The 12,789-nt window shown below is 39.6% G+C and overlaps 1 protein-coding gene across 7 annotated transcripts in view; it reads left to right on the forward strand.

The window, feature by feature from the left end:
• Positions 1-9,903, forward strand: part of CRACD (capping protein inhibiting regulator of actin dynamics) — a 121,918-nt gene extending 112,015 nt beyond the window's left edge. For all 7 annotated transcript variants that reach the window (XM_054064680.1, XM_054064686.1, XM_054064682.1 and 4 more), the window contains 4 exons: positions 1,222-4,573; positions 5,751-5,941; positions 7,000-7,165; positions 9,732-9,903. In XM_054064680.1, coding sequence (XP_053920655.1) covers positions 1,222-4,573; positions 5,751-5,941; positions 7,000-7,165; positions 9,732-9,892 — 3,870 coding nt within the window. In that variant the 3' untranslated portion in view covers positions 9,893-9,903. The remainder of the gene's footprint in view (positions 1-1,221; positions 4,574-5,750; positions 5,942-6,999; positions 7,166-9,731) is intronic.
• The last annotated feature ends 2,886 nt before the right edge of the window (positions 9,904-12,789 follow it).

The raw sequence follows: 12,789 nt of genomic DNA on the forward strand, positions 1-12,789 counted from the left end.
TGCAAACTTTGGTTGGGGAAAAAAATAAAGTCTCTAAAACTGGCATGAGTTCTGACAGTGATAATATGATTGTCTTTTAAGAAGGAGTAAGACTTAAGTAATGCATCTCTTGCTACAGATAGAGTGAATTATTAAATCCTTGCTTTTTACATTTACTGCATGGTTATTTTGTCTTCTATCCTGACATGTTACCAGTGCTTGTAAAGGGGACAAGACTATTCAACTAATATAGCATTTGGGAGAGGCCACTGTCCTTTCTTCTGCACCATTGTACGTGCATTTATCACTCTTGCAATGAAGAAATTAAAACTCTTGTTTATACAGAATGTTTAACTGGAGCTGAATGATGAGTCAACAAGTGACAGCTAGACAGGGCACTAGCTGAGCTATTTTCCTCAAAAAAAGTGCTTTGAAGCACTCTTTAGGTGCTGTTTGTCTTCAGACCATATCGCTACAGAGACAAGGAGTAAGCTATGAAGAAGGTCTGCACTCAGTTTATTGCAAGTATTGTGCCCACATGCTGGGGTTGTGGGGCAAGCACAGAGAACCAGTCAGCAGTTAGCACATGCCTCAGTATTGCTGGAGAGCTCTAGGTTCTCTGTTCATGCGTGATCCCATGGTTCCTGTGATAGAACTGGAGTCTCAGCACAGTAAATGAGAAAGATATCCTGGCTGAGGATTTGTGGAAAGCAACCAAATTGTGTTTCCCTGGGCAGTGTTCTTCCCTGGCTAGCATTGCAGAGCTCTTCTCTGCAGGCAACAGCTTCTGTCTCTGCAAGTAATGGCTAGATTTGCCATGAAAGAACTGGCAAAACAATGTTCTTAAGCAGGTGCTAATTATTTCAGGTTTAGAGGATGGAGTTCTAAGGAGTAGAACTGGCATGTGAAATTTGTGCTCTCTTCCTTGGGTTTCTGTAAATTAGAAATAGCAGGTCTCAATCTGGATTAGCTCATGCACACAAACGGAGATTCAATATTTAGCATTATACTGTTCCTACTGTTTGGATGTTTTCTTTCTTTTAAAGCCTGTGATCCAAATAGGTGAGAGGTACGGGATCTATGATGATGTAATGCATAAATTGGGGTGGGTGAGTTGGCTCTGGATGTAAAATAATTAAAAATAAAGATGTTTTGCATTTGCAACTGATTGTTTGTTCACTGTAAAGAATAACAACCCAATAGGCAATATAAAGTAATTCCAAATTTGTCTCCCAAATTTAGGGATCACAAAGTTTAACAATAACAGAATTCGAGCCAGAGGACCTGGAAACTCAGCTGTATGGAGACATATACCCAGGTTATAATGGACATATCATTGCAGACAAGTTAATCCAGAACAGAGATGAGCAGAGGCAGCTTCAGCTGGAAGAAGACAAAAGAATTGAAGATCATTGGGGGATTCTTGAGGCTGAAAGAATAAGGCAGATTGTAGAAATGGAAGAACAAAGAGAAATGGAAGAACAAAGGTGCCAAGAACTTGAGCAGATGCAGAAAGAGCAGGAGAGAAGGCATTGTGAAGAAGAGAGGAGGCAGTATCTCCTTGAAGGAGAGATATCTTCAGAAATAGAAGAGCAAACACGCCATAAAGAGGAGAGAAGACTGCTGGAAGATGAGAAGAGGCAACAGCTGGAGGAGCAGAAGTACCAGGAGCTGGAGAAGCGGAGGCAGAAGGAGTTGGAGGAGCAACAGGGAAGAGAGCTGGAGGAGCTGAAGCACCAGGAACAAGAGGAGCAAAAGACACAAGAGCTGGAGGAGCAGAAGCACCAGGAATTGGAGGAGAAACACAGACAAGAGTTGGAGGAGCAGTGGCACCAGGAACAGGAGGAGAAACAGAGACAAGAGCTGGAGGAGCAGAAGCTCCAGGAACAGGAGGAGCAACAGAGACAAGAGTTGGAGGAGCACAATCTTCAGGAACAGGAGCAGCAGCAGAGACGAGAACTAGAGGAGCAGCAGCAGAGACGAGAGTTGGAGGAGCACAATCTTCAGGAACAGGAGCAGCAGCAGAGACGAGAACTAGAGGAGCAGCAGCAGAGACGAGAACTAGAGGAGCAGAAGCTCCAGGACCAGGAGGAGCAACAGAGACAAGATCTAGAAGAACAGAGACACCAGGAACAGGAAGACCAACAGAGACGAGAGTTGGAGGAGCAGAAGCACCAGAAATGGGGAGAGCAGAGACACCAGAAGTTAGAAGAGCAGAAGCATCAGGGACGAGAAGAGCAGCGGCACAAAGAGCTGGAGGAAAAACAGAGACGAGAGCTGAAGAAGCAGAAAAGTCTAGAGCTGGAAGAATTAAGGGAAAATGAGATCGAAAAACAGTGTCAAGAGGAAGAAGAAAGAAATTGGCTGAAGGAACAAAAAGAACTTAAGGAACAAAATAAGGAAGAGAAACAACGACAAGAGCTAGAAGAAAAAGAGCTTCAGGAAGCTGAAATACAACTGAAGCAGGAGAAAGAATCTGAGAGCCTCAAACAACAGAAGAAACAGGAGGAACAAAGACAGCTTTTGGAGGAGAAAGGAGAAAAGACAGAGAAGGAACAATCCCAGCAAGTAATGGATAAGAAGAAGAAATGGGAAGAGCAGAGAAAGCATAAGCTCACAAAACAAATGCACTTGGAAAGTGCAGACAGCGTGCAACAAGATGAACTGAAGCATCAAAAGCAACAAAACGAACAAGAATGGAACAAGTTAGAAGAGCAGGAGGTAGGCACAGAAGGACAAAATCTTCAGCAAAAGCAACATGAAAAATCTTCGGAACAGCAACAGGAAAAGGATCAGTTGTGTTTGGGAGGGGCTGATAGCCATACAATAGAGGAGAATCTCCAAGAAGGATCAAAATCCCAAAACCTCAAACAGCCAGAAAAAGGGAATAAAACTGCAGAAGAAATCCTAGCCCAGAAACTGAAGAGAGAAGTTGAGGCTCAGGAGCAAAAGCGAATAGGGGAAGAACTTAGGTGGCAAGAAGTAGATGAAAGACAGACTGGATCCAGACCCTTCACATTTCAAGTGTCTTCTGGAGATAAACAGATCATATTTCAGAAGGTAAATCTGAGTCCAGTCATGCCTGTCAAAGGAGCAGGACTCTCTTCTCCATCCATCAAAGACTACAGGATGCATGCTTCCAGCAAGGGCTCTCATACACTGCCATCATCTGTTTGTGTACCCCATACAGCTATTTTGGTTACTGGAGCACAGCTGTGTGGCACAGCAGTTAACTTGAACCAGATAAAGGACACGGCTTGTAAATCACTACTTGGCTTAACAGAAGACAGAAAAAACGTGGATATTCCTTCACCAGAGAAGGCCCAGAAAAAAATGCAGAATCCCAGACCCAGCAGCAGTAAAATGAAATATGCACAGGAGACACTGAACAACCAGGCTGTACTTGCTGAGTGGGCTTCCATCCGCTCCAGGATCCTAAAGAACGCAGAAAATGGCAAATACAATGAGAGAGACCGAGTAAGTGTCTGCAGACATAGTGATGACTGGACACCCAGAGGACGAGGTGCTCCCCATGGCAACTTGAGGAAAACCCTGTCTGCAAATGCAAAGTTCTCCATAACGCCAGCATGGCAGAAATTTTCAGAAGCTTCAAGGTCCAAGTCAGAGGCTGAGAGTGTAAGTGCAGCAAAAGTCAATGAAACAGCAGCTGTGGGAGGAATCACTGGCTCATCCACTGATTCAAAGGAGGATGTGGCTTCCATTTTCAAGGATAACTTAGCTGAAAAGGCTAAGGAGAAAAAGGAAACCCATAGTGAAATGACAGACAACACAGAAGGCTGTAAATTTGCGAAAGATCTGCCGTCTTTCCTTGTTCCAAGTTTTCCTCATTCTCCAGGTAAAGAATTACCCCAGGCAGAACTTCCTGGAGCTCTGGAAAATGAGCAAAATAGCAGTACAAAAAAAGCAGATAAACCAGCACCCAATGGAGAAGAAAATGTTTCTCCTTTTGGGATTAAATTGCGAAGGACAAACTACTCTTTACGTTTCCATTATGATCAACAGGCAGAGCAAAGGAAAAAGAAAAGATATAGTGCAGGAGATAGTTTTGATGGTGTGCCTGACCCACTAGTTACTACAGAAGGTGAGAAAGAATCTGCTGTTTTTGCTCCACAAGAGTGTACATCACCTCACATGGGGAAAGTGAACATCCCTGGTAATTTAAAAGACTCAAAAGACTCTTCTGTGGTGCAGGTGTCGCAACCAGCAAACTCACCAGTGGTCCTTCCAGCCACTGGCCAGAGTGCTTTACCCTCTCATGAGAAACCACCATGCAAATCACTGTTTCCACAGAAACCTGCTTTAGCTCCAAAGCCCACCACTCAGACACCACCATCATCTCCTCTCTCTAAAGTGAACAGATCGAACCTAGCTGATATGCTAGGACAAAGGTTGCTTAAAGCCGAATCTGATGGTGGCTGGAGAAAAGAAGACAGAGCAAATGCAGGGCACTCCCCACCATCCAATGAATACAAAAATGAAGAGGAAGAAATTAGGGAAAAGAAGTCATTTTTCCCATCTATAAGTATTCCATGGAGAGAAAAAAATGACAAAAAGCCTGAGCCATTGAAGAAAGGTATGTATTTTTCAAAGGCCATTCAGCTATTGCATTTAGCTATATTGCTATATTAGTTATATTGCTATAGTGTTTATTTCCAAAACAGGATACTGGGGTTCCAGAGAAAGACATTCGGTCTCAAGCTATAATTTTTGCCTGTCATGTTATTTGTGGAGGACCACTGCCCTGTTCTGGACACACTCTCTATGTAATCCAATACAGCCAGGCAAAGGAGTCTGCGTTTCAGAGGCACTCCTCAGTAATAAAACAATTACAGCAGCCATAGTGGCTTTTCAGAGAAGGCTTGAAAGCCCCTATGTCCTGAAATAGTATTCTGTACAATAGTAAAAATTACCCTTTCAGCCTAAGGACACTCAAAAGAGGAAGGCAGGAGTTCAGCATTTAATTGGGAAATCCCACTTTTTCCCACTCTTGTCTTGTCATCAAGACACTTCTAAAACCAAATCACAGTGGAACTGCTGAGATGAAATTTTTACAGTTTTTTACACTTTCTCCTTTCACTTCCATTCTTAAATGAGGATTTATGGAAACTCCTTGGAGGCACAGCTGGCAGCTTCAGGGAGCAGGGCCTGGGCCAGCTGAGTGTTTCTGAGGTCACCGAGCTTTGCAGGGGCACCTTTGCACTCCAGCGCTGCTCCCTGCCCCTCACAGCTCTATTCTGGGTGCTAACCCCGATTTCAGGGTACAGAAATCCAAATGCTCAAGTGACAATTTATAACCTCCCCATATTTAAGAGGGGCTTTTATAGGAGTGCATAATTTCACTGGCCTTTGGTTGAAGTTTTGACTTCTTCCTTTAAACACGGCTGGAAAATCCGGGAACTGCAGTGTGTTGTGGCTGGATTCCTTTCACTGGAGATGTAAGCAATGTGTATGTATCACTTTCACCTATTGGGAGTACAGGTAGTAAATCAGGCTGTAGTTCTAAGAGTCTGGGATGGGCTTTTTCAATAAAAAGGATAAATGTGGACATCTGTATGAGTGCTGAATTAGGTTTTAGTCTTGCGGCATACAAACTGTTTCAAGATTTGACATAACGGTCCCCAAAGGTCTGTGAATGGCATGGCATTCAAAGGGCTTAGCCCTAGAGTTTTCACAAGGTAGAGAATTCTACTGGTTTTCTTGAGACAAGAGATGTGCATTACTTAACCAATTCTTCTTATGTTTTCTTTCAGAAAAACCTGTCCTCCAGAGCAGGCACTCTTTAGATGGCTCTAAATTGATGGAAAAAGTTGAAACTTCACAACCACTTTGGATTACATTAGCGCTGCAAAAACAAAAGGGATTTCGTGAGCAGCAAGCTACAAGGGAAGAGAGGAGACAAGCCAGAGAGGCAAAGCAAGCAGAGAAGCTGGCTAAAGAAAATGTAAACAATCTTTAGAAACCTGCCTGTTAGAAATACTGATACCATAATTATAACTGATAGCTAGTTTTATTACGTGAAAGGGGTTTTTTTATGTTTGGTTTGTAAGATTTCATGAAAGCTAAAACGACAGTGAGAAGAAAGTAGTCTGAAAGTCTGGCGTTTCCTTTTGCAAAAGGGAGACCTTCAGGAGAAAATACTATGCAATAGTGTGACAATTTTATTCTAAATTCTGCTACCTTAATCTTAGGTGGCAGTTGATGGTAATTGTAAGCACTACCGTAGTGTGGGTAATGGAACAGAAACATGGTTCTTTCAAAGTTTGAGTAAATAAGATGTTAAGCCTTAATGCTTTGGGATTAACAGTTGGAATACTCATTTATAGGTGAATATTAATAAGTTTGAATTTATTTTTACCATAACATGTATTATTTTGATAAAGTGTAGACAAATGAAAGAAATGAACTGTCATGTGAAATATCCAAATGCTTAAAGCAGGCACTAAATTCATTATCACTTCTATGCTGTTCTCTAAATAGCTATTTACTATCCATGGTTTTCTATTAGTAAGAAAAACATTTCTACTTACAGTCCAGAAGTGATGCTACACATGCAGTGATGCTGCATATAGATCCCACGGATGGTAAAAAGGGAGATTATGTGGATTACTAAATATATTTATGTATTTGTTATAAGACCCAAACTTCTGATGGACACGTGTAATTCCAGACATAAATAACTGGCAGAAGAAAACAGCAGTGGGCGTGAGGTTGCCCACATATGCACATTGTGTTTCAGTGCTGTTTTTAACAGGTAGTGCTGGCTCAAACTGTTCAATATTTTGACTGAAATGACAACATGGTAAATTTAGCTTTGTGATTTTTTTTTTTAGTCTTTAATAACTGTTAATCTTAGAAGTATCAGAGTGTTGAGGTTTTGCTGAAAAGGAAGGTTAAGGAGATGACAGGTGATGAATGAAAGCATCAAGTACAGCATCTCTTACTTGTAGCCACTACATGACACACTGGTTCTTATTTAGCAGTTTTCTTTCTCTGTTTCAGGCTGCCCTAAGTAATCAGTCAGATAATAAAAGCAGCAGCAGCAAAACAAGCACAGTGCAGAAATCTACAGCTCAAGAAGGGGAAAAGAAAATTGAGACTGCTGTGTCAAGACTGGAAAGAAGGGAGCAGCTAAAAAAGTCAAACACTCTTCCAACTTCTGTGACAGGTACAGTGAGAGATTCAGATTTACTCTAGGAATAACACAGTTCAAAAATGGCATTGTGTGGTTTGGAGAAAGAGAATGAGTGAAATTTTTTTGCCTCATATATTACTTCCAAAATTACAAAAACATTTGCTTTTATCATGAAACTCATCTTGTCTCATGTTCTGGCTATTTGCTGGAAATACATAATTCTAACAGGTTTGTCACAGGCTCCTCAGGTTATTAAGGTTGCACTGCTGCATTTGCTTAGAATTGCCCCAGTTCATTTTTGCAACATGACTAATGCACATTAGAGGAATTTGATTTACTGTAAATTGCAATTGTAGTACTGTTTTGCCTTTAGGTTAGGGGTTAGGAGGCAGGCAGCGGGAGCAGCTTTACAGCATTCCTGTCAATCTGTAAGAGGGTTGTACTGCAGCCCTACCCCAAAAGATTCAGCAGTATAACATTATGCTGTATGTGATCAGTTCTAGCAGAAATCGAACTCCAGCACAATAGATTATGCCAAATTAGGTCTACAAAGGGCTAAAACACAATTATCTTTCATTGTTCTGTATGCATGAGAATGACAGTTTCAGGAGGAAATTTGAGAGTTAGCTGAAGTGAAAGCATAGAACTATCTTGACACCAGGAAAAAATTTTTCACAGAAAGGGTCATTGGGCACTGGAATAGGCTGCCCAGGGAGGTGGTTGAGTCACTTTCCCTGTAAATGTTTAAGGGACGGGTGGATGAGGTGCTGAGGGGTATGGTTTAGGGAGTGTTAGGAATGGTTGGACTCGATGACCCAGTGGCTCCCTTCCAACCTAGTCATTCTATGATTCTGTGTTGTCCCAGAAGGAAATAGTGAATGGATTTCTCTATGATTACTGGCTACATTTGGAGCCAGGCAGAGATTAGCAACTATACAAATATACTGTATACAGATAGTTGGTTATTATGGGTAATGACACTGATTTGGGTTTCCCACAATCAGGAGAGCTTTTAAGGCAGACAAGGCTACAACATATTTGAAATAGAGAGAGCTCACACCTCTTCTAGGATTCTGTCACCTTCTCTACTAGCATCTACCCCCCACGGAGATGGTGCTTTTTGTTAAAGAATAGATGGACCTTTCCATCAAATGGGAAAGGACCCATTCTGGCAGGAAGATGTGCAAGGGGAGGTTTAGCTTAGATAGTAGGAAAAGAACCTTCACCTAGAGTGTGGTGGACCATTGGAACAGCTTCCCAGAGAAGCAGTCATAGTGCCAAGCCTGACAATATTCCAGAAGCATTTGGACAACATCCTCAGACACACGGTGTGAATGTTGGGGTTGTCCTGTGCAGGGACAGGAGTTGGTGATTCTCACGGATCCCTTCCAACTCTGGACATTCTATGATTCTATGAAATAAAAGATTGCTTAGTCCTTCTCTAAGGACCCTACAAAAACACCCCAAACAAAGAAGCTGGTGTATTTCAGACTGGCACTTGAGGCTCATACATCAGGAACTGATAAGAAAGTGCAACCTTTAAAATAGCATAAATTACCATAACTGTTAAAATAATTAGCTTTTCAAAGTGTCCAGCTACAGCAATAGCTGCTAGTACTGCTCATTCACTTATAGCTAAAACCATGTGAATAAAGATGTACTAAAAAGGAAAATAAACAATTTTTGCCATCCATGCAATTTTAAATATTTTTAAAACTTTCAAAACCTGAAAATGAAATGCAACTAAAAGTAATTCAGACTGAATATTAATATTTAACAAAGATAAAATGTGTAAGGCGGGGGGGATTAGCAGGATTTATTTTGTAACCAAGAGCTTTAGGCTTCGTAGGTTTCAGATAAGACTAATTTCTATCCAGGCAGCTTTCAGGAGCATTCACTGTTTCAGAATTAAACAGTCTTCCCACCTGCCTCCTACAATACACTTCTACAGTGCTGCTCTGTAAAGTTGCTTGTTAGAAATTGGTTGCTTATTCAACACATTTTGTAGCCAAGACAGCAGAAAATGTGACAAACAGCTACTGGAGAAAGCTGTTTCATTTCTTCTTCAGGATACTCTCATGGGAATGGCTAAGTGAGCTAGGAAACTATAGGACTGTTTTCTTCTCTATGCTTATTTAAGAAGTCTAACCTGAAAAGGCAATCTGAATCCTACCAAATGCAGTTGTGTTACTGGTGCGCAGCAGCTGCATTAACTAAAGAGAAAAAAAAAACTAAACCAGCTTTATTTCCCATCGTTTGCTACACTGCAGATGTAACTAAAATAGTTTAAGTAAAGGAGACGACTGGCAAATTGGAAATGTTTTCACTGGATCTCACAGAGATGGAAAATTTTGTCCCTGTTTTGTGAGTTACATTACTTGGAATCACTTCTGAAAAAGGAAACTCAACTCCTCCTAACTTGATTATTTTGCAAATACAATAAAAAGCACGATTTAACTAAAAGGGTTGGGAATGAATATGCAGTGTTAGATCAGAACATCTTCACAGAAAAGCAGCAAAATATCTAGAATTCTGCAACAAAAACATAGGCTTCAACTAATATTTTCTTCTCTTCCTCTCTCAACTCCATTAAAAACAGTGGAAATTTCAGATTCTGTTCCATCAACTCCACTGGCAAAGGAGGTGGCCAAGAGGTTCTCTACACCTGATGCTAACCCGGTGTCAACAGAACCAGCCTGGCTTGCGTTAGCCAAGAGGAAAGCAAAAGCCTGGAGTGACTGTCCACAGATCATAAAGTAAACTGTAAAATTACATCTCTGTTGCTATTAATTGCTTTCTTTTTATTTATTCAGCTTTTCACACATGACAAAACTGAAAATGCATGTATTGAAGGACTGAAAAGTGAACTGATTACCATTTTGCTCTAGCTCACTGTCAAGCCTACTCAAGTCATATATTGCATTGCTTTGACAAATAGCTAATGAGGTCATGGCAAAAAATTTCAGAGCCAGGCTCTCTTAAAAATTTAGGAATGCTCAGATACTGGGTGTAAATTTTAGTAAGTATCATAAAAAAAATGCCAGAACTTCAGTTCAGAAGCTCCTTACATTCTGTGAGTATTTGGTTCTAGAATTTTACATCTCCACACTTAAATGGAGATCTCCAGAATTTTTTTTCAACACTCCATTGTTGAAAAATAAGGCAAGATGCATGTTCCCTTCTCTTACTCCTAATTTCTTTTTAAGTGTTACACTGTATGAACTGTCAGTTCTACCTGTTATTTGAAAGCTTCTTCCCTAAGGAAGAACTTCAGAAGATACCTTTCCACCTGCACATGATAAGTAGAAAGATAATACCATCCAAATGCTGAAATAATTTCTTTCATCATAGGATTAAATACATTATGTGTATATTTGCTCACTCCTAGGAAGAAAACATTCCATCCTACTTAACAAAAATAAATCATTTTAACAAAAGTCAGAAAGTTTTCAGAAAGTCAGGGAGTCAGCGTTTCTTCTAGCCATTTAAGTCTATCAGTGTTTCTGCTTGGCCTTATTTAAGATGCATAGAGATGGTGATCACAGATTACAACTTTGAATCAATTAACTGGAACTGAAGTAAGACTATTCCTGTGCTCATGTAGGCGTAGAATTAGTCTCAGTAAGTTCCCACAGGAGTAAGACTTGTAGAACTGAAGTCAACTGAGAACTGAAAGCTAAGTTATTGAGAGTCACAAGAGTTTCAACTGTGCATTCTTTCTGATTTTACTCCATGTGCAACTTCAGCTAGTTCCAATAACTTCCTGTACTTTGATCGATACATCCAGAACACTTCAGAGAGAAGTTTATTTACCCCATCTCAGGTATCTGCTGTGGCAACTGAACACTTTATTACTTCTTGTAACTAAAACAGAAATGTCTCCACGCTTATATAAAGGATGAATTCCATAATGTAACAAAGATTTTACTGTTGTCAACATCTCATAGAAATAGCTAAGTCTACATTTTAAGAAGTCATCCTAGTAAATAAATGTGTAACATCCCCAAGTTTGTTTTACAAGGAAGTTTGTAAGAAATGTAGATGTCTCCCTCTTATAACATGTAAGGCTCAAAGAAACCTTTAAGCCTATTTCATAAAGGGAGACGTTTCATGAGAAAGAATTGCATCATTATAGAATGATACTGTACATTTCATGGAAGATATTTTAGTCAAACTGCTGTATGCAGCATGAGGAGTAGCACTTTAAATTATGCAGAAAACAGAACGAAACTTGCCATATCCTCCCGTTCCAAGAACCAAAAAGGGCTTGTCAGCAGAAGTCATTATTGAATATGCTGTTTCCCACCAAACAGAAAACAACTGTTCAGTATCACGGTTACAATAGCACAAACACAATGGACATGTTTGTTAGATTGAGTAAATACGCAGCAGCAAGATGTGGTTTTTTGGGTCTCTTAAGCCATCAGTTTTACTCAGTTTCATATTTAAAACCTGAATCTCTAAAGTAACTTTTTGCCCTTAACGGAAACATTTAAAATGTTTTATATGGAGATGAGGCAATGTTGCTCTCAAATGCTTGGGAAAAAACAACTTAATGACTTCGAATTCAAATCTTTGTAAGCTTATCTGAAGAACTGAGCCCATAATTATTTTTGCTGTGCTAGCACCATGAATTAGTGCTTCTTAAGTTACGGTTACACTTTTTCTGAGTTTATAAGCCTGCAGTATGTATTTGTAATTACGAGAACTAAACTGCCTGCAATCCATGTTTATGGTTATTTTCTGGGAGAAGGAGCCAGGCAGAAATATAGAGAAGGTGAAGTAAATCAGGATTAAAGAATTAAAAATACTGGTATTGTAAAAAGCATAACAAAATTAGGTGCTATTGTGCATGACATAAGGATGCAATTTTCCAATACAATACATTTATAGCACATAGAATAGAACTTTCATTTAGGATGGTCTTAATCTAAAGCTTCAAAGCAGAGGGTCTTTTCAACCATAAAGGTATCTAGTGTAATAATGGAAACTGTATTATGTACAGTACTTGGTGGAAACATTTCTAAAGTGTACATGGTTCAACAGTGACATTTCATGTTAAATTAACAGAAATTTGCACTAAATACCAATGAAGTGAAGTGTTACTTTGCTTTAGCTTTGTTGCAGCCACTTCTGATAAAGTGTTGGAAACCTGTAAAAACAAAACCAATACATTACTACCAAGTTGAAAAGAGCAAAAATGTTTTAAGATCTGAACAAACCACTATGTAGTATATTGTCTCAATTTTTTGTAACTTATGCACACAAAATACCATTTCTTCTGATAAGGTTATGTATGATTAACCTCTATGTTCATATAGTAATGTATAAAAACTATAAGATGTATAATTGTGGGGTATTTGTTGTGTACTTTTTTAATTTTTCAAATGTTTTAAAGTGCAATTGTTTATTATACTAATGTCATTTTAAAACTTATTAAACTATAACCAGGTCAAAATTATCTAATCAATGATGTATGTATTGTGTATCTCCTTTTGCTAACCGTGCAGTTCAGGTTTGCTTTATAAATAGAAGTTTTTACAGTGCCACGAGTGTCTTGCCTATGGATTTATACTAATGATAAAATGAAAGAACCAGATGTGATGAAGCAACATAGTCAGTGCAACTTCTAGCTTTACTTTTTAATTCAGGTTGTT

This window comes from Cuculus canorus, chromosome 4, assembly GCF_017976375.1.
Source record: "Cuculus canorus isolate bCucCan1 chromosome 4, bCucCan1.pri, whole genome shotgun sequence".
NCBI lineage: Eukaryota > Metazoa > Chordata > Aves > Cuculiformes > Cuculidae > Cuculus > Cuculus canorus.